The 23,724-nt window shown below is 35.2% G+C and overlaps 1 protein-coding gene across 7 annotated transcripts in view; it reads right to left on the reverse strand.

Moving 5' to 3' along the window:
• Positions 1-13,499: 13,499 nt before the first annotated feature.
• LOC125658584 (uncharacterized) overlaps positions 13,500-23,724 on the reverse strand; it is a 29,307-nt gene continuing 19,082 nt past the window's right edge. For all 7 annotated transcript variants that reach the window (XM_048889866.2, XM_048889865.2, XM_056149251.1 and 4 more), the window contains 12 exons: positions 22,041-22,188; positions 21,782-21,936; positions 20,173-20,308; positions 18,584-18,679; positions 18,374-18,501; positions 17,616-17,698; positions 17,428-17,500; positions 16,950-17,021; positions 16,578-16,676; positions 16,293-16,454; positions 13,960-14,055; positions 13,500-13,777 (listed from right to left, as the gene is read on the reverse strand). In XM_048889866.2, the coding sequence (XP_048745823.1) occupies positions 13,718-13,777; positions 13,960-14,055; positions 16,293-16,454; positions 16,578-16,676; positions 16,950-17,021; positions 17,428-17,500; positions 17,616-17,698; positions 18,374-18,501; positions 18,584-18,679; positions 20,173-20,308; positions 21,782-21,936; positions 22,041-22,188 (1,308 nt within the window). In that variant the 3' untranslated portion in view covers positions 13,500-13,717. The remainder of the gene's footprint in view (positions 13,778-13,959; positions 14,056-16,292; positions 16,455-16,577; positions 16,677-16,949; positions 17,022-17,427; positions 17,501-17,615; positions 17,699-18,373; positions 18,502-18,583; positions 18,680-20,172; positions 20,309-21,781; positions 21,937-22,040; positions 22,189-23,724) is intronic.

A 23,724-nucleotide genomic window follows, 5' to 3' on the forward strand; every position in this document is an offset into this window, starting at 1 on the left:
CATTTCGGTTTTATTTCACAAGATACCTTCGTCAGTTACCCACGAGTGTTTCTCATCGATTCTCTTCATCATCTTCCCTCTCTGAGAGACCGTGTACGTGTGTGGACTCGATCAAGACCGTGGTTTGCGACCAGATCAAGAGATGTACACGGTCCCAATCCAGCAAACTTGCAAAATTTCAGTAATGATAATTAAGATAATTATATTCAAGATGGTTACATTATGACCAAATGTTTAAGTTTAAAGACTGAAGTTGCACATGCGTACTACTATCTCAATGACCATGATTGAGTCATTGAGATTCTTCTTTCGAAGTTTCGTTATTATCATCCGGAAATCATATTTTACTATATGCGTACTGTGACTGACTTTTGACCTGAAATAGACACTTTATGTAAAGTTTCATTGCTGAAGTTTGAAAATGCATTGAAGATATCACCCCATTGGCGGATCTAGGGGGAGTTATGGGGGTTCTAACCCCTCCCCCCTTTATTGTGAGAGAAAGAGAGGTATTTATATTTTTCGGAGAACTTCATTACTGCATTGATTGTCGGATAAAAATCTAAATTCAAATTGTTAGGGGGAGGGGAAGGTGGTTAAAACTGTATGATCCGATGTTCATGTAGTTAATTCATTTATCGTGAATGCATGGCTGTGCTCATTATTTCAATGATTGCGCGCATTTATTAAATTGAGGAGAGCAATACGTGCTTTGATGCCCGCATCAATTCACTTATTGCTTTCATGAATTCAATTGAAAACTGAAAAACTGAAAATCTTTTACAAACAAAGAAACAAAAAGCATCTTCTCTCATACCACAATCACAGTTAGGAGAATCGACAATGTTCTTTCGGTGTAAATCACAGTTAAGCAAACAGTTACTAGTATGTCTTAATTTAGTATGAATTATATTTACTATTCTTTTACCAAGAAGAAAATGTTTAGGCACTATTGAAATATTGATATTATTAGAAATGTTTTGGCGGGACTGACAGATAGAGGTATTGTTTTCGTTGTTAAAGAGTTCCATTTGCGAATGACATCTGGAAAAAAAGATTTATTATATATTTCTTGCTTATGACATCACAGGAGGATCAATCCACCTTAATATTCGTCAATATCTTACTGATGACTTTTGCAAGCTGTTAGTACAATCGCTAGTTACTAGCCATTTGGTTTATGTCAACAGCATCTTATCTGGATTGCCCAAAAGGCTGCAGTTCTTACAAAATCATGCAGCAAAGTTTCTTGTAAAGTGGAAGTCGGCTGACTACAGAGGTTTTAAAGCATTTCCACTGGTTACCTGTTCATTTTCGGATCAGGTTTAAAGTTGCATGTGTTGAATTTATATGTCTCAATGATAGCGAAAGCCCAGCATACTTACGAGAAATGCTGATCATTCAAACATCACTATACGGCATTCGCTCCCTAAACAGTGTAGCTAAAACACTAAATGTCTTTGGAGCTGAAATCATCCCGTTTATCATAAAGTTGAGTTGTTAGTTTGCCGTTAATACCTATTTAAGGTATTCCATGTATAATGTAAGGATAATGAACAATTTTGAAGGATTTAGATCAACATAAAAGTTTATTATTAAATAATGATGAAAGTGAAGTACATGAAATTCACATGACTGGTAAATGATTAGAAGCTGACCTTTTTGCACTTAAGACATTTTGGAAGAGTTTTCTGCCCTTTGTAAAAATAAGAAAAATCTAATTTTCTAAAAATGTGTATGGTCAATGATTAATTTTATTTGATATTTTCATAAAAAGAAAGTATCTGTAACTTTCTACCAAGAGATAATTATGAAAATATAATTTGGTTTTAAAATATTGTAATAAAACATGCTTTTCCCATATACTTCAATGTTAAATTCTAGGTGAAATAAATCAGGCAGTAAACAAAATTTTGAAAATTCCTATGGTGGATTATTTTTATTTGAAGGATCCTTCAAAATGATACCAAGATTACAAATATTCCACCATCCATTTCTTAGATATGAAATATGGTCATTATACATTGAATACCTTAAATAAAATATCTAAGTATGAAGCAAAAGTAGAGGACTCAGTGGCGTCTTTTATTTCGAGTTCACCGTCATACATCGAATCGACATGTGAATTGGTATTATTGTTAATAGATAAAACGTAGTCAATACATGGATATCTAAATGTCGAATTGCAGGTACAAGATATTTTTTCTTCTCACGTAAAAGTTTTTAAATGAAGTCTCCTTCTTTAGAATTTAAAAACAGGTCAGCTAAGTCAGGAACACAATTCGCACCCATGTGAATTTCAACAGACTGTTGGAAGACTTGATCTTCAAAGACTACGAAGATATTGTCAATGAAGAACAGCAGATATTAACTTGAAAACGGAGACCCTGTGTCAAAGTCAGTGTTTGTGTGATAGAGAACCGTACTGGTACAAGTATGTACTCCAGAGATAGAACAAAATCTGTGGCACTTTAGTACTTTACTAGTACAAGTCTGGACAAAATCTGTGGCACTTTAGTAACTTCCTGCGACGTCTGTATGGATACTCTAACCTTAACCTCTAAAAGAACGTAAAACAACAAACAACCCAATAAGACATCAACAATGCCAGCAAACCAATGCTAACCTTGGCTTGAAACCAGTCGACAGAAGTTTTATTGTACAGATAGCAATGACCTTGGAACGCTTCCCAGCCTCCTTCACAACCTCTAACACAAAAGATACATTTTAAACATGCATAGAAATATACATTTCTTTTGATCTGTAGTTTATGTTTCTATATTTACCTATCCATTTATCTAATAATCTATGTATCTATCTATCTGTAATATATCTATAATTTATCTTTCTATTTATTCATTTCTCTATCTATTCGTCTATCAATATATCTATATATTCATCTACAAACTTTGAAGCATTCTACTACACAGGTGGAAGGACGAACAAACACTGAACGGTTTAGGAAGGAGTGATTTTGATTGGGGAACGAACCGAATTTTAAACGGTTTGTAGAAAACGGAGAACGAATTGTTTGGGTAAAGGTGAAGACAACGAACAGCGACCAATCTCATAACTTCTATAAGCAATACAGAATAGGTAGTTGGGGAAACACGGACCCCTGGACACGCAATGGAATGAGAATTAGGAAGTTAAAAAGAAAAACTGGGGTCGCAATGGGCAATTAGATTTTGGAACGCAGTTCGCAGTTCACTATTCGCAATTCAATAGTGAACTGCATTCTAGAACGCAGTTCGCAATTCAAATTTCTATATGCATAAAACAACACCACACTGGAATTATAAGGATGGGGTGCCAGTTACCAACCTCAAACACTGTGAAGAAATGATTACCTCTCTAGTTACGGAGATCCGCCCCTCCAATTTTTATACATAACGCATTACACTAAGTGAATAAACATCGGGTTCGGAATCATCGAAGACCCCTACCCCGGGGACTGAAATTTTGGGGATAGGGTATTAGTGGTCCTCTCTCACCACCGTTAAAAAATAGTGATGGTACTTTCACTAGTTACGGAGATCCGCTCCTCCAACTTTTTTTTTAAATAACGCATTATACTTAGTGAATAAACTTCGTGTTCGGTATCATCGAAGATCCCTACCCCGGGGACTGAAATTTTGGGGATAGGGTATTAGTGGTCCTCTCTCACCACCGTTAAAAAATAGTGATGGTACTTTCACTAGTTACGGAGATCCGCTCCTCCAACTTTTTTTTAAAATAACGCATTATACTTAGTGAATAAACTTCGTGTTCGGTATCATCGAAGATCCCTACCCCGGGGACTGAAATTTTGGAGGTAGGGGACTGAAATTTTGGGGGTAGGGTATTAGTGGTCCTCTCCCACTACTATGAAGAAATGGAGATGTTACTCTCTGTAGTTACGGAGATCCGACCCTCCAATTTTTATGCATATTGCATTACACTAAGTGAATACACATCGGGTTCGGAATCATCGAAGACCCCTACCCAGGGGACTGAAATTTTGGGGGAAGGGTCAAAATGAGGACGAACTGTTTGACCTTGATATCAAATGATGCAATTTGGACGTGTTTGACACTTTTTACAGAGGTATTGTGAGAAAAACAGAAAAAGAAGAAATGGGGAGGATGATTTCTTGCATGTGTAGCGGTCAGCCGGTGGCCAGATAGCTCAGTTGGTACCCGGGTTCGAATCCTGGTCTGGTCCGTTGCCTTTTCTCCCTTCCTGTTACATTTGGTGCCGTGACCAGGATTTCCGTTACATATTTTTGGTGCCGTAGATCAGCCCCTGGAACTGACAGGTGAAAATGCCTGCCAGGGGAAAAATATCCTGGGTTGATGTCTTCAGGTGTGAAGACATTTAAGGAGGGAGGAATGTAGCGGTCAGCCGGGTTCGATCGCCAGTGGCCAGATAGCTCAGTTGGTAGAGCACCTGACTAGAGATTCAGGGGGCCCAGGTTCGAATCCTGGTCTGGTCCGTTGCATTTTCTCCCTACCTGTTACACATGAATTAAAGTTTATCGAGACGATGTTTTATTGACAATAATGCAAATGTTAAAATCTTATAGAGGAAAGAATGTGAATGAAAACAATCTAAAGCATGTCCAACTCCGTGTATGTGACTTAGAGTTCACTTGAAAGTTCTACCTATGTACGTTGATTCATTTATAACAGCTGTTTTTATACAAAAATCCTTTTTACTCCATAATTATGAAATAATCTTAATTCAGTTACTGAAGATATATCATTAAATAAGGAGAAACTTGTATATGTGTATAACTTGTATAAGCTTGTATATGTGTGACAACGTGAGAAGTTTGATCAACAGTTCGTGAATGTAAATTGTCAGAAGTTATGGTGAAGACACTGTATATTGTCAGACGTTATGGTGTGAAGACATTATAAATTGTCAGAAGTTATGGTGAAGACACTGTATATTGTCAGAAGTTATGGTGAAGACACTGTATATTGTCAGAAGTTATGGTGAAGACACTGTATATTGTCAGAAGTTATGGTGAAGACACTGTATATTGTCAGAAGTTATGGTGAAGACACTGTATATTGTCAGAAGTTATGGTGAAGACACTGTATATTGTCAGAAGTTATGGTGAAGACACTGTATATTGTCAGAAGTTATGGTGAAGACACTGTATATTGTCAGAAGTTATGGTGAAGACACTGTATATTGTCAGAAGTTATGGTGAAGACACTGTATATTGTCAGAAGTTATAGTCAACACAGTGTATATTGTCAGACGTTATGGTGAAGACATTGTAAATTGTCAGAAGCTATGGTGAAGACACTGTATATTGTCAGAAGTTATGGTGAAGACACTGTAAATTTTCAGAGGTTCTGGTGAAGACATTGTAAATTATTGTCAGAAGTTATGTGGAAGACATTGTAAATTGTCAGAAGTTATGTGGAAGACATTGTAAATTGTCAGAAGTTATGGTGAAGACATTGTAAATTGTCAAAAGCTATGGTGAAGACACTGTATATTGTCAGAAGTTATGTGGAAGACATTGTAAATTGTCAGAAGTTATGTGGAAGACATTGTAAATTGTCAGAAGTTATGGTGAAGACATTCTAAATTGTCAGAAGCTATGGTGAAGACACTGTATATTGTCAGAAGTTATGGTGAAGACACTGTAAATTTTCAGAGGTTCTGGTGAAGACATTGTAAATTGTCAGAAGTTATGTGGAAGACATTGTGAATTGTCAGAAGTTATGTGGAAGACATTGTGAATTGTCAGAAGTTATGTGGAAGACATTGTAAATTGTCAGTAGTTATGGTGAAGACATTGTAAATTGTCAGACGTAGTGAAGACATTGTCAATTGACAGAAATTGTGTGCGAGTGATTGACTGATGTTTTCAGCCACACTCAACAATTTTTCAGTTATATCTGGTGGCGCCCAGTTTTTATTGGTGGAAGAGAGAACCCAGATACAATATACCTGGGAAGAGACCACCGACCTTCCGAAAACTTTCTCACTTACCAGCGCGAGCGGGATTCGAACCCGCGCCAACAGAGGTGAGAGGCCGTGTGAGTTTGAGCGCGATGCTCTAACCACTCGTATGATAAAATATGTTCAAATCAAATCAAAAATTGTATACACAGTTTCCAAGGACATGACTAACTTGCGAACAGGTCAGCAAACAATAATAATCATTAAGTTTAATAATTATAATCATTTGAAATATGCGTAGACAATAACCAAAAATATAATTTACTGACCTGTTGGCGCTGCATAGTAATGCCATCCTGCATTTCCAGGATTTCTGTCCAAAGAGAGACTGTCTGAGAGAGTATATTGGAGAAGACGGCATTTATTTTCTTCAGAATTAAAAATCATTCCCATACATTTTTCCTCCATTGGACATTTCATAGCACAACAGATAGATAGGCATTCTTTGTATTCTGTGAGATAAATATTCTGCACACGTGGTAGAGCACCACTTTAAGTGAAATTCACGTGTGTATATCAGTTTACGATTTGATATAACTGTTGAATTAAATACCAACAGGATGATACAAATTTTTGGTGTAGTTGTTGCAGATTGCTGTATTGAAACGTAGTTGAATTACCCCTATCAAGTCTCCAATCTCTCACCAGAGGGCCCATTACGCTGCGCTACAACACCTCTGTCAACGTCTAAATGTCAAGATTCTTGGCAAAACTTACCTATACCTATAGCATCATGGATAATAATTTTATAAGTTTAAGTTTTATGCTTTAAATCTTAAAGTAGGTTCACAAAAACAACGAATTCCATGATTATACTAGTATTATTGAATGAATGAATATTTATATAAACCTTCTAATTCGCTCAGGTGTCTCATATTTACCATCTTCTGATTTTAAAAAATTCAGAGAAGTGTTTGATTTGCTCAGATATTATCATTACAGTTCGATATGCTAAGTTAGTTTTTGTACATTTTGATATAACTTTTTAGACGTTGACAGAGGTATTAGTGGAGCATAGCGGGAACGATAACTCTGGGCAGAGATTGTAAAGTCTCAAGTTGGAGAGCTAACCGGATATGCATTTTCTGTGTGGTTGCACGGACTACTTATACCAACAGTGAACATCACTATTGGTTACATGAAACATACACTGATAATGAACATAAAGTATTGAAAGCACCTACTAAATGAATTGATTGTGAAATGAATGAAATAATGACATACTTCTTATAGATAGTATTGGTGTAACATGCGTATGTACATGTATATATATGATATATTTGCGCTTTCTTGTTTTAGAGGACGTCGATGCAATTAACGCAAAAAATCAAATTTTATTTTATTTTAATATTGACGTTTTTGTTGTTTTTGTTGTTGTTTTTTTTAAATCTAAGATAGCATGGAGATTCAGGTGAAGTTTGATCTGATACAATTGTAAATTTAGAGGGTAAATGGTTAAAGCAAATCCACAATGTATCCATTATTCTTTGACTTCAATCTATTTTATTTCACTGTGCACATTGATTATAGAAGATATCCAATGTTTTGTTCTTGGATATAGAATTGAATTCACGAGCGAAACAGGATTTCTTAATTATATATTCACGAGTGCGAAGCATGAGTGAAAAAAACCCATTTCTCATGAATAAAACAAATTCTATATTCAACAACAAAACATTGAAAATTTATTTTTTTTCCCCGGCTTTTGCTTAAGCACTTTTAGCTGTCCCTGCATTGACGTTCAAAACAATATTGCGCAAAAATATAGTACCTTAAAATATGCAATATATAAAATTCAATACATTTGAACAATAAGGCAATTGATTTCATTCTATTTTGGGTATTCAAATAAGAACATGAAACATTCATATAACGTAACATGTAGGTGGTGGTATATATCGCGGATGAATTTCCGACAAGTTGTTCCGGTTGCTATTTCACGCTGTGAAAATAACACATTTCTTATTTTCACAGTGTAAAAATAACAACTGTGAAAATATTCATGTTTATTCAATGTGTTGCGGTTGAAAATGTAATAAATGTGTATATGTATATTATTTAGATGCAAAACTGATTAAAGAACTCGTATAGACTGTGTTCATCCTAAGAATGCTATTACCCGAATCTAGTAGAAATAGTTAATAGAAAGCTTTCAAGAGGTCCCCACTTGAGGTTTGGAGTAATGTCAATTTTTGGGAAGGGTATTTTTGATTTCTAAATGGAATAAGAATTAGGAAATTAAAAAGAAAAACTGGGATCGCAATGCACTACAACACATGTTATTGTCCCATAATCATATACTTCAACTCATCTGCTGTAGTCCTACAATTACTACCGTGTGTTGAACGCATTATATCGTTGTCCCTCAAACATGTACTGGAACATCCAACGTGATCAGGGTTAGAATAGGTCCTCAGTACCCCTTGTTTGTCGTAAGAGGCGACTAAATGGGGTGGTCCTTCGGATGAGAAAGCAAAAACCGAGGACCCGTGTCACAACAGGTGTGGCACGATAAAGATCTCCTTGCTCAAAGACCGTAAGCGCCGAGCATAGACCTAAATTTTGCAGCCCTTCACCAACAATGGGGACGTCTCCATATGAGTTAAAGATTCTCGAGAGGGACGTTAAACAATATTCAATCAATCAATCAATCCAATAAAATCATAATAAACAATGCATGAAAGGTGAAGGTAACGAACAGTGATCAATCTCATAACTCTATAAGCAATACAAAATACGAAGTTTGGCAAACACGGACCCATGGACACACCAGAGGTGGGATCAGGTGCCTAGGAGGAGTAAGCATCCCCTGTTGACCGGTCACACCCACTCTCAACCCTATATCCGGATCAGGTACACGAAGTTATCTGTAGTCAAAGTCAGTGTACTAAGGACGGCCTAACAATCAATATGAAACACGTCAGACAGCATTTGACCCAATGAGAGGTTGCATTGGCAAAGTAGATCGCTATAACAACCATGTAATTTGCGAAATGCTGACTTTCATTGAGACTGTTGAAACCCGTATACCATCAACTTGTTTTGTCAGTAGTTTGACTCGATTTAAAAACTGACAATACGTCGAACAAACTCTTGCGAATCGAATCATTTGAGAGATATAAACACCATATGCAGGTGATAATGGAATATTGCAACATAAATATGGAAAGTTGACGATGGTGAAGGTGAAATCATCCCGTTTATCATAAAGTTGGCTTGTTAGTTTGCCGTTAATATCTATTTCCAATAAAATATCACCCTTTGGGGGTGTCTTTTATTTTGAGTTCACAGGGATATATCGAATCGAAAGATAAATGAAAATTATTTTTGTCAATAAAACGTCGTCAATATATCGAGATGTCGAATTGAAGGCGAAAACAAGAGATTGTTTCTTCTCAAGTAGAAGTTTTAGAATAAATTCTGTCTCAGCTCTAGTAAATCAAAGATTTCATACAGCCAGATTCAGATTATGCATTCGCACAGAAATGAAATATTTCGTCAAGAAAAGAACATAGACCAAACAATAGTTAACCTATTTGAAACTTTATGAGGGGGGGGGGGGGGTAAGAACGGATTCATCAACAGTAATGTTAATAGTGCAATATTCGTTTGAGGAGAGGTCAGTGTTGTCAAGCCACACTTCTAGGGATGTTGGAAGATAGGAAGATGGTATTGTATAGAATTTTCATATGGCAGGCATTCTGATGCACTAGAACTTTCGATTGCTGTCACACGACAAACCGTTAAATGTGTAATGCATATATTGACTCTCGTCTTATACAGTCTTTATATCTAGCTTGGCGTTCTCATTATGTCAAAATACAAAGAACCATTAGTAGTTGGATTGATATTAAGAAAGGAGCTGGTCGTACACGGATTACTTCATAAGTGATACTTTATGGTTTTCATATCGATTTTTCCTTGTACAGTTAGACAGATGACAACACTTTAGCTTATTGGCATAAAATATTATGTCACCTCTAGGAAAATATTGCAAGAATAAAGCTATAATGGTATTGGATTGGTGTAAAGAAGTAAAATGTAGAAAAATCCATTAAGATCTGAAACAATTATCATTTGTTAAAACGCACGTGACAAGAATCTTATTTTCAAATTTAATGATGCCAAAATTTTGTCTTGAATAATCGCCATACATTTAAGAATATATTTAATTTGATAGTCATATCTATAGTCATTTGAGTGGAATTTGCAAATAGTCATATCAAATAAATCAAAAGGTTCAACAGATAAATTATTGAGCACATGGCTATTGAATAATTGTAGATAGTCTATACTTTTTCATACATGGTCTGCCAGACTGAGTTGGTTTTGAAGAATTAAGTTTTTGTATTGGATATTCTTATACTAGGGACATCTCCAAGATCATGACATAAACATACAGAAAATCTCTTTTGGAGTTAGCTGCAATATGAAAGTTGAAGATAACGAACAGTGATCAATCTTATAACTCCTACAAGCAATACAAAATAGATAGTTGGGCAAACACGGACCCCTGGACACACCAGAGGTGGGATACAGAAAGAACATTTAAAATACAAATTGGTAAAGATTTCACTCGTTTGGACGATTGTTTTATCAAGAAAAATATGGGCGGACATATAGTGATAATTCATTACAAATGTAGGCGAACATATTGTGCAGACGGACATATAGTGACAGTTTGGACAAAAAATCGGGCGGGCATTTAGTGCAGGCGGACATATAAGGATGGTCTGGTCAAAAATTGGGCAGACATTTAGTGCAGGCGGACATATTGTGCAGGCGGACATATAGGGACTCAACATGTATATCTAATCGTCTTAAAATCTATTTATCATAAAAAAGATTCACATCCTCACTTTCACACTTTAACAAAAATCACATATAATAGAAATCACCTGATATTTAGTGCTCTTTAATGAAGTACCTTGAACCGAAACATGAATTCGAGAAATTGGATTTCGTGAAGAAGGAAAACGTCAAGATCAAGCGTTTCCTTGGAATTAAAAATATATACCATATACATATGTTTCATTTCGACACACGATGGCAGAAATATTACCAAAACTGCGTAAAACTAAAAAAAAAAACATCAATCGGCATATTCTATCGCTCTACGTGGCAAATTATATAGAAGAAATATGTTGAATCTAAATATTCTTCTTCTCCTCATTATAATTCTACCATTTAGATTAAATAGAATACATTTATATTGCAAATCGCATTTTCCTCTATGGTTCATTTTACCAATTTCAGCGCACGACACAATCCGTTCATATTGACTAAGAACGGATTATGAACTAGTTTAAAGCAAGCGACTGAGAGAGCGTAATGATTTGAAAAAAATAAATGTGTTACAAAGATCTCGAAAAGTCACACCTCGGATTAAGATTGTGAACTTACGTGGATTATCATCCCAATCTTGTGGTCCCCTAGCTCCAAAATACAGTGCACCGTGCAATGTTGATAAAAGGCAGGGTAAGACGAAGTGTGACATCATATCTATGTTTTGACGTACGTCATAATACAACTGTGACATAGGTGGATCTTACGAGTTCGTTTTATGCAACGAAATATTTCCTGAGTTATTCAAGCAATGTAAACAAATGGTAATTTAGTAAATGAATATAAATATAAGAAATGAACATCGCGATTCACAGAATTTGCCTCAAATCCAAATCCGTTCATATTGACCATGAACAGGTCAAAAGTGATCGATATTCATTTCTTAAATGAACATATTTATCCAAATTAAATGAGAAGAGGAAGATAAATGCGATTTAGAATGAGAATGATACATACATGACCAGGTAGTCACAGAGGGATGTGGTTTTATCTGTACCTGAGGCAGCTAAAACTGGGGTTAATATGCGCCTCAAATGATCTGCGTGAGAGTGTGTTGTCCCCAGAAACGTCTTCAGACAAACTAATACTCTATGCCATTTTCAAAATGAGAGGTAAGAGTGTATGACATTTCCTATGGAAATGAATGTGGTCAAATTCAAATGTTAAGATATACTCTTTATTACAAGTCGCCTCTGTATGAACAAAGAAAAATAATCCCTACTGAACATTCGATTCACCATCACACATAAAAATATAAATGTCAGATCGAAACATGTTATCGGACATGCACATAAAAGTTTTTAAATAATGCAATACAGATGATGCACATGATAAGTGAGACACAGAAGTAATCACTGGACAGCACAGGTCCTCTTCTCCTGGGCACGTGACCCAATCTCTGGCGTCCTGGGCTCCGTGTTTGTCCTACTCCTAGTGTTGTGTTCTTTATAGGGTTAATGAAATTGATCACAGTTTGTTATCTTTATTTTCCCACACACAGGCAATACAAAACAAATGTCAGCATATAAACATAACAAACAAAAAAACCCAGCACAACCTTAATTGGCTGTGCGTGCTGCATTCATATCGCCATTCTAGGATGAGATTACTACGGATTACTCAGTGGGTGTGACCAGTCGACAGGGGATTCTTGCTCCTCCTGGGGTCCGTGTCTGCCCAACTTTCTATTTTTTATTCCTTATAGAATATATTATATTGATCACTGTTTGCTATCTTTACCTTTCATGAAATATTTAAACTGCAAAGAATTTATTTGACATCTAAAATTGTCGTCAGGCAACGAATTTCATAAACATCACGGCGGGTGTGACCGGTCGACAGGGGATGCTTACTCCCCTTAGGTACCTGATCCCATACAAAATAGGAAGTTGGGCAAATACAGGCCCCTGGATATACCAGAGGTGGGATAAGGTGCCTAAGAAGAGTAAACATCAACTGTCGACTGTCTGACCAGAGTCCGGCGACAATTCAGTTGTTAATGTATGCTAAATCAACGAGTGTTGTATATCTTCAGCCTGATATGGGTACCCAAAATAAATACCTTATATTTACTCCAAATATATAAGGATATATGATTTCAGTTTCTCCATCGTCAACATCCAAAATTTAGGTAGCAATATTCCATTATCACCTGCATATGATGTTTATATCTCTCAACTGATTCGGTACGCAAGAGCTTGTTCTGCGTATGGTCAGTTTTTAAATCAAGGAAGGCTATTGACAAAACAAGTTCATGGTGCAGGGATTTCAACAGTCTTGCTTAAAGTCAGCATTTCGCAAATTATATGGTCGTTATAACGATCTAGTTTGCTAATACAACCTATCACTGGGTGAAAAGCTGTCTGGCGTGTTTCATACTGGTCAATTGTTATGCCGTTCTTGGCACACTGATTTTGACTACAGGTAACTCCGTTTACCTGATAAAGAAAGAGGGCTCACGGTTGGTGTGACCGGTCGACAGGGGATGTTTACTCCTCCTAGGCACCTGATCTCACCTTTGGTGTGTCCAGGGGTCCATGTTTGCCCAACTCTCTATTTTGTTTTGCTTATAGGAGTTATGAGATTGATTACTGTTCGTTATCTTCATCTTTCATGACTAAAGTCACACACTTACATTACCAATATGAGGTAAATCTAGATGAATCTAATTGCAAGAATCAACTGCAAAAGTATACTATAATTTTACTTTCTTCATTTGTTTCAATACAACATTTTCTTATGATTTTTGACACCCAATTTTGAAGATCTTTCAAATTGTGTTGATGTCATACAAAGAAGATTGATATAAAACATACCATTACAACATCCCAATGATTAATTTCAAACGATAATTTTTAAAGATTGTAAAATCACGTTTTTTCCGTTGCAATTTTAAGTTCTGAGCAATCTAATTCAATTTCTTTGGAAACTGCTGCTGGAGGTAATATTCTGTTGATTTTCTTCCTTGCTGTAAAAGCAAATATTGAGTATCATGGTAGAATGTCTCTCCTTTGAAGGACTCTCAAAACGTAGAAAATTTTCGAAAGCAAGATAATCAACAATAACGGTATAAAGATAACATTAAAAAAGGGATTATCAGCAACGGAAGTTAATTTTCCCCTTCTGATAGCCTAGTTTTTACCATCTCACCTCAACTAGAAAGTCCTTGTCTTTGTCTTCCAGATCAAAGTCTGTGGTGGTGATGTAGGCAGTACTTATTCCTACTGTTCTCTCAATATCTTGATCCTAAAAAAATGAAGGAAAACTCAAGGAATTTTTTAAAAATGTTATAGTTATTGAGGTATTCGCAAGGTTTGCAAAAATGACTTTGATTAAACCAGGTTTAGCAATACAACTTTTCAAAAGTAAATCATAAATATGCATTCACTTTCTATACTCTATTATGAAGTTCATGCAGTGTCGTAAATGGGCGACATTCTTCAATTTAGAGTAGATGGGAACGATCATTTATATATTAAAATTCATTGCACCTAGACAATTCACCATTTGTTTTCACTACATCGTGTTTTAAGAAATGTGGGAAAATAAATTTTGGGCAATCTACTCCTTTGATGTATTTAAGATAAAAAGTTATTAATGACCAGATCCCTATGAATTGCATGTATAGTAGAATGAGGGGAATAATCCTCTCTTGAGCAGCAGAAGGAAATCACAACGAAGACATTAAATATAATGCTTACTTACTATATCTACAATGTCCATTTTAATCAGTTTTATCATTAGATGACCTTGAACTTTATAGGTGAAGGTCATTGCTGAACATGAATATTCTTTGTCATGATTTTGTTAAAGTCACGAATTGTAAGAAATTATGCGTAAATCAAAAGTAAACAAAATTCACGGTATAAATCAATGGGATGTAGTTAGCCTGGACAAGGATCTTCGTAAAAGGATACGTTTTTCAGACAAAATACCTTTATTCCAAAGAAACAAATTCATGTAGCCTTTTATTATTATGGACTTGAAATTGGTTACAAGCAATATTGCAATTAAATCACATGCAGAGAAAGGACATTTTGTAGTTTCTATAACCTGTCATTATTATACGAAAATCAAATATGAAAATAACACGATGTCAACATTGAGTATGAAAGGTGAAGATAACGAACAGTGATCAATCTGTAACCGGATTATTTGTTTAAGACTTCTACCAACAAAGTCTTGACTGAAGACTTATACTAACAAAGTCTTAATTATACTCAACTTGCGTTGTTTTCAGAGTTTATTTCTAACATAAACTCATTAACATTCAAATACAATACCAGGTTCTCTTCTGCTTTTGACTAATTTACAAACGTATATATATATTAAATGGGTACGTGATCACCATCATTGACACTACTGCGCTGTAATAAACACAGCTGCTGTAGTGTACATTTTTGGTAACAAAACTGCCCCAACTGCCAATCATCTATGGGTGATGCAGGTACTGGAATAACAGCATTGCGAGTTTTACTCATAAAGGTCGTACAAAACATGATGACTTTTATGTATTTGTTTGCAATGTAGGCATACATAATTTCATCAGCTAAAATGACTAAATATTATCAGTGCGATTCCACAGGCGTGCATCACTCACATACATTGTAAATTTGATAATATAATCGGTAATTAAGGCTAATATAATCGATAAAGATAATGCAAGACTAATATAAGCGATAATACAATCAATTCTTAAGGTCATCCGGTTACAAATCTCAAAACTCCTATAAGCAATACAAAATAGATAGTTGGGTAAACACGGACCCCTGGACACATCAGAGGTAGGATCAGGTGCCTAGGAGGAGTAAGCATCCCCTGTCGACCGGTCATACCCACCTTGGGCCCTATATTTTGATAAGGTAAACGGAGTTATCCGTAGTTAAAATCAGCGTGCCAAGAACGGCTTAACAATCGGTATGAAACACGTCAGACAGCATTTCACGCAATGATAGGTTGTATTGACCAACTAGATCGTTATAACGACCATACAATTTGCGAAATGCTGACTTCAATCGAGACTGTTGAAACCCCTGTACCATCAACTTGTTTGTCAGTAGTTTACCTCGATTGAAAAACTGACCATACACAGAACAAGCTATTGCGTATCGAATCAGTTGAGAAATATAAACATCATATGCAGATGATAATGGAATATTGCTACATAAATATGGGAAGTTGACGATGGAGAATCTGAAATCATCCCTTTTGTCATACAGTTGAGTTGTCAGTTTGTCGTTAATGTCTACTTTCAATAAAATAGCTAAGTATGAAGCAGAAGTGGACGACTCTGTGGTGTCTTTTATTTCGAGCTCATAGGGATAAATCGAATCGACATATGAATGAAAGTTATTATTATAAATAGACAAAACGTCGTCGATATATCTAAATGTCGAATTCTTTTCTATGAAAACTTCAGCCGTCATCTGTCCTGTTCTGGTAAATAAATATTTTGGATAGATAGACTTACAAATAAAACAAACCTGTTGGAAGATCCTTCCGATGTTTGTGAGTAGTAGACTCTGAAATGTCTGCCCAAAGGATATAACACCGGTTATTTCTCGCCGACTGTACCCCATATACCATTCACGTACACTGCGGCCAGTCTTTCTTTTTATGAACTTCAATATATCTCGAGCCAATATCTGAATCAAGTGTTCATGAATAATTCAACCAAGACATTGATGTATGTATCCTGTCTCCTCATTGGAGAGGGAAAACATTGAATCTAGTGGTGGTCAACTATACAGATATACAATGTACCTTACCGAATCGTTCTCAGTTTTCCCAAAGGCTTCCAACACTGCTTTAGCATTTCGAGGTACACTTCCAAAAATGATTTTGTACTGTTCATCTGTCAATGTTTCCTGGTCAAATAAAGGACATATATTCATGAATATTCACTTGCGTTCTTTTACAGGGAAAAGTAAAGATCGGGAACGTTGATCAATCTCATAACTCCTAAGAGCAATATAAAATAGAGAGTTGGGCAAACACGGACCCCTGGATATACCAGAGGTGGGATCAGTAAAACTTATTTGAACTATTGTTTATCATTGGTACACGTATTAAAAAACAAACAAATTCAATGTTTAAAAGAAATTTCCTCTGTTGTACCCTTATGCTCGTTAAACACATACGTCATCACAGGTTGCTTCCAGCTCATCTCTGGTGAGTACTCTGTCCAAATTTGCATTATGTCTCTTTAAAACCTTTTTAAAACAAATCATGCTTTTCATCAGTTTTGTCTTCATATTTCTTTCCCTAACAAGCTTAACAAAATATTTCAATTCTGAGTTAAATCTATAATGATATATATTTGTATACTGCAAATATTTTTCTAGCGTTTTATTTTTGAAGTAATACATATAGTGTAAGTTACGAAACCGCTTCTCGATGCGTTTGGGCGAGAATAACATGAAAGTAAATTTCTTGATATTACATATCCTTTCTTGGTACACAGATTTGCTTCCTGGACTCAAAATCGCTTTTCACCAGCATTCGTTCACAGGTCTTTTCTATGATTAGTTTTAAGACGTTTAAAGTGTTATGTAGAGACAGAGAACTGCAAAATTCCACCAGAAAAATAGAGAAATTCACTAATCAACTGATACATACCTCTAGAAAAACATCAATAGCATCCAGAATCTTACTACCCGCGTTGTAATGTTTTCTATTTTCCATTCTACTCCTACAAAATAACATCCAAATAGTTAATGCTATCTGAATGCTTTTAAATAGTATTGAGATGGACCATAGTTTCATATTCTTGATGAAGTGTGAGGAAACCTTAAATAGATATTCACCTTGCTAATTTGGTTCCCGGGAGTTCGTTGGGAGGTGGGAGCTCATGCACTGGTTTAAATATTTCGGACTCCTCATCGCTGTACTATAATCACCGTGACACATATCAATAAATGTAGACATCATTCAAATGGTTGCAATATTGCTCTTGATAGTCTCAATTGACTTCTGGATTATGTAGGAATTTATTTATATATTTCCAATCATAGACGCCGTACTCGGTAGTGTTACGTCAATGATTAAACTATCAAAGTGAAAAATGATACTTTATGAAATGATACTTTATGTATGGCAAATTTCGCCCCATTTTATCTATTTTCCTGTTCGCCATGTTTCTAAATGGTTGATCTTTTAAACTTTATTCATTACATTATAGTAGCTAGAAATAATTTTGATGGAATTCAAATGTGTGTGAAATCATTTTCCAAGACGAAAATAACACGCGAAAATCTTCCTGTATACCAAAGGAGCACAATTCATGCCTTTGGGAATTCCGTCAGACTGTTGTATACATTACTTAAATGACATTTAGTTACATGCAATACTTGTATTATATCAATGTTTATGATTTAGTGTGTTCCTATAGCCAATATACAGATTACATTTGATGAACCAGACCTTCAAGCAACTAATAAAACCTTATACCAGCATTTTCTGATAAGTGAACTTGGTCATTTCAACTTTAAAAATAATTTTCTTAAGAATCCAATAGATACAGAATGAGAAAATAGTTGCCCTATTGTATTTATACAAAACAAACCACAATGAAACCAAGTGTCCTGTTGTCTCCCGTTGGTGTAAACCTATCTTGTAGAATGGTCTTTAGTTCTCTGATTCTCGGTAACTTGAGAAAAAACGAATGTTCTTGGGACATTGAGAGAAACCAGCCTAAAACCATTAAAGACAGGATGGGTATACAGTATAAGAATTTTCTTATTTTGGATTTTACCAAGATTGTCTTTTCCCGTACCATCAAAACAGTGTATAGGATAATTGCAGGTCACCCCACCATCTACGTAGTAATCCAATTTCCCATCATTGTCTACCGTCTGTGTTTGAAATAAACCTGAAAATAACCAAATAATACAAACCGTATCTTGTTAGGTATGAGATATAGAGCTCACGACGGGTTTGACCGGTCGACAGGGGATGCTTACTCCTCCTGGACACATGATCCTACCTCTGGTATATCCAGGGATCCGTGTTAACCCAACTCTCTATTTTGTATGGCTTTAGGAGTTATGAGATTGATCACTGTTCGTTATCTTCACCTTTCATTATACATGCACTATATTGTTTACCGATTTATTTTATATGTAATACACATAGTGGATATTTCTATGTGCTGATAGAAACAAGGGTGAGATTTGATAAGCTCTACATGTGTGATGAAATTCAATGAACCTTAACACAGGTTCCACAAGAGATTTTCATGGTAAATTTGTAGTCTATAGTAAACGTAGATATTGACAATATGTTTGATGCAATAACGGAACCATCGGAACTTTATGATCGTACTGTTTGAATTTCAGATGTACAGGAATTAGATAAAAAGGGCGAGATATCGAACAGTGATCAATCTCTTATATCCTATACAGAGTATCAAATCAAATACAGGATAATTACGAATCCCTTAAAACACCAAAGGTGTGATAAGGTGCTTAAGAGGAGCAAGACCACCGTGCAGAACGCTCACACATATCACGAACCCTTTGTATTGATGAGTTGGTAAACGAAGTAATCTGAAGTCAAAACAGTATATATAAAGTATATACATGTATAAAGAACGGCCTAACAATTGGTATGAAACACACAAGAAAATGTTCAACCCAACGTCGACAGACTCTATTTGCAAATAAGATCATTATAACGACCATAGAAATAGTCTGCCTTGATCTTGAAATTGATGATACGCAGAACATGCTCTAGCGTATCGAATCAGACATAAACACCATACGCAGGTGATAATGGAATATTGCTACATAAATATTGAAAGTTAATGAAGGAATGAATATCATCTTTTAGATTTATCAATAATATGCACATTCTCGTATTTATTTGTGTATAACGTAAATATTGAAAGTTAGCCAAGAATGTACATCATTGTTGTGAATTTCATCATGTCTGAATATATACTTATTAGGCATTGGCCAAATCTGCTTTAAAGTATCATAGCTTCTTTTTATACATAGTATCCCTATGATGATAAACTTTCCAAATAAATCCAGAATGAGATAAGATTGAAAATGCTGCATAGTTAGAAAATATAGGTCTCTAAATTCTAAGAGTCTTAGATGCAAACCTTTTAAGGGAAGAATGAAGTATATAAACCATGGAGGCAATTTTGCACATATTACAGCATGTAAAACTTATACGGTACGAATTTTGATGCACCAGATGCACATTTCGACAAATAATATCTCTTCAATTACGATCAAGCCGAAATGATGGACATCCGAAATAACAATAAAATCCAGATGCATGCTACTATTGTTTGTTATATCCTTAATCATATAAACGAACCAGGCATTCATTCCTTTAATGAAAGGAGAACCATACCTGGGATGGACATAGATATCTGCACAGCCTTTCTGATGGAAAGATCTGGTGTTGTTTTGGGGTGGCAGTATTCTTCTAACTGGGAATTCAGACTTGTGATGATCACACACAGTTCTTTTCCAGTCGTGTCGTACAGCTGCAAATTATTTTTAATATTTCATACTTTGTCAGGTCTACTTTTTTGGACAGTTGTGACCCAAACCTGTGGACTTTAGTATACTTTTGGAGAAATTCATTTCCTTCCTCATCAGGATTATATACAATGTAACAGCCAGGGATAGTGTGCCCGTTTATTAACAACATAGGCTATATTTGCATATTCTATATCGATATACATATATTTAATGGATATTGTGTCTGTTTATTCCAATTGGTAGTCCTTGGATTATTCCGCTAAAACCAATGCAATGATCTCATAGTTTGGTTTATCCGAAACGTTTTGGGAGCTCCCTGGTTGGTTGATATAAGAATATTCATTAAGTAGAGGGCTTTATCAATCATACAACAACTGATATACCATGTTTTACATATGACAACAACAATCACAATACAATTTGTTTTTTTAAAAACTATTTTAAAGATATTCCACTTAAACTACATAATGAATTATCAAATCGGCTCAGAAAAACAGTTAGCCCTGCCTCTGTCTCACTCTGCTTGTCTATTTGTATATTATAAAACGTTGAGAATATCCCCGTTTTCAATTAGGATCCACAGAGTCAATTTCAGCCAAGCTTATCACTTATACATTAGTTAAGCAAATTTTAAAGAATATTCCACAAAAACAACAATCTTCTTGCAGGGAGGAACTTAATAAGAGATGTGGGAAAAAGAGTCGTGTTATTGCAAAGACACCAGACCAACTAGATAAAATAAAAACTCAAAAATTTACCATCAGTATCTTAATATGATGAAAAATTGAAGGTCATTCAAATCATGCTCACTGGAGCACTTTATACTAACCCAAAGTTTTGCTTAAGAATATATAAGAAATAACCTTGATTCTTAAACGTTAAAGGTCTAGATTTTTCAAACTAGCATGAGTAGCATGCACATCATAATATTCAATCAAAGTTCTACTAGCTTGGGACCATGATACATGAAAGGAATTTGGAATTGTTCGTTTAATTCATATAATATTAATGTAGTATAACAGACATACAGATATCCATCATTGAACACAAATTAGATGAGATTGGGAAACGAGTTAAAAAGCAAACCTTATGTGACATTGATTACCAAAGGAGGCAGACAGCTTTCTGAATTTGTAGAATGCATCGGGCCTAGTATCGACGACTACTTTATGCATCATTGACATATGGACTAGAAATTCTGCTTATAAAGGTCAAACTATTGATGTAAAACCTCATATTTGGTGTATCAGCAATACACTTGCTCGCATAAGAATTACCATGTATCAAGATTCGAGAAATAATGGTATCAGCAGATAAGGCGAGCAAAAATAAAGAAACACCAACTTTATAGTAATATTTGAGACGTGAATTTTATGTTATCAGATAAATTGGATAGTTTAAAAAGCAGTTATGACGGAAAAATATTCATAGTATATGTATACATGGTATATACGAATGTTCATATACAAATATACCTCTCGAAAAGTTAAATCCTTCTTTCCTTTTCCCGCTTTCTCCTCGATTGCCTTTCCCAGCCAAGCCAAAAAATTACTGGTTTCAAAAAATCCAAAGTAATTCAGCAAATTGTAGATTAATGTCGGGTATCTGTGAACTTCCCATTTACTAAAATCTGAAGAATAGTTTTATTGTATGATGTAACATCTGGATCAAAATATACATGTCATAATTACGAATTTGTTTTTGTTGAAATGAACTTGCAGAAGCAGGGCTTACTTATTAAGAGAGTATAGAAATTGGTTCCCAGCAGTTCCTTTAGCTCAGAGGAAGAGTATCCTAGTGCTAGAAATGTAGCACAAATGGCGCCAGCACTAGCTCCAGCAAATCGTTTGACATTTTTAATCATCTTGTATTTCTCTAGTACCTTAAAATAAAACAGATGGTACATTAATTAAACAGGAATATAATGCTATCAAATATTTGAGTTATAAATAAACTTTGGATGCTAACAGCTATGTCATTGTTTTAATCAGTTTGAGTAAATAACATTTCTGATCTAAATTTGCGGCGGCTCTACAACATTCATTAATGAGCATCGTATGACCCATGATGTTTCATTTCAATATATTATATACCCAAAAGGAAAAAGGAAAAGAAACATGTTATGACTAAATGAAAAAAACTTAAAGCATGCCTCAAACTTAAAAAATATGAAATCGCAATGCTACTAATTGGAGAAAGGAGAAATACGTTTGGTTTGTACGTATGAGATACTAATCGTATGTACAAAGTATCAACTCGTACACAGTACGACTGCACAGTTAGTAATCCTACATATACTCCAGCTATCCTTTCAAAAGATGAAATTGTTCAAAACCATGCTTCAATTTTAAACAGATTTGATATTTCAGTCAATGGAACGAATGAATAAGTCCTAAACTTCACAAAATCCTTACACAGATACACTGCTGGACCCATTTAATGTTTTACCAAGCCCCGATATTTGCTTCTCACGAAAATATTAATTGCTGTGAAGGAGAAATTTCCAACGTTTTGTGCCACAACATATAGAAGAAGGGGTGAAAATAAAATGTGGATTCCGAAATCAACAGCATGAAAATATACTAATTTTCAAAACATTACACAGCACTTCCTCACGATAAATTAAAGATCAGGCTTTTTTGACATCATAGACAGCTGCTTCTTCAATACAAATGGAACGCGGATATATTCATATCTTGAGTTCAGTCATCCAAAATTATTTTGTTGAACATCACTCTAATTCCATGCAAAAGAACTCTGATGTCGATTTCATCGTTGACAATATTACGATTGGTGATCAAGTGTTGGATTTTCATGGGTACAAGTTGTGCTCCTTTGTTAGCTGACCTGTTTTTATATCCACATGGGGCAGAATTCATTCAAACCCTCTTACACGAGAAGCAAAAAAATTCTTGCTGTGGCCTTCAACTCGACATTTAGATATATGAATTACGTTTTATTTAATAACAACAGTCATTTTCATTCACATGTCAATTCGATGTATCCCAGTAAACTCGAAATAAAAGACACCATCAAGTCTTCCGTATCTGTTTCATATCTGGGTATTCATTTCAACATGGATGCCAACCGCAAAGTAACAACAAACAAAGAGATGACTTCAGCTTCTCCATCGTCAACTTCCCATACTTATGTAGCAATATTCCGTTATCACCAGCATATGCGGTTGATATTTCTCAATACCTACGCGAGAGCATGTTCCGCGTATGATCAATTCTAAATCAAGGCATGCTACTGGCTAATACGTTGGTGTTACTGGGATTTCAATTGTCTCGTTAAAAGTCAGGATTTCGCAAAGTATATGGTTGTCATAATGATGAAAGGTGAAGATAACTAACAGTGATCAATCTTATTGTAATCTGATATAATTTCCAAATACATGCTAATACTGGGCCAAACG

Source organism: Ostrea edulis, chromosome 9 (assembly GCF_947568905.1).
Source record: "Ostrea edulis chromosome 9, xbOstEdul1.1, whole genome shotgun sequence".
Lineage (NCBI taxonomy): Eukaryota > Metazoa > Mollusca > Bivalvia > Ostreida > Ostreidae > Ostrea > Ostrea edulis.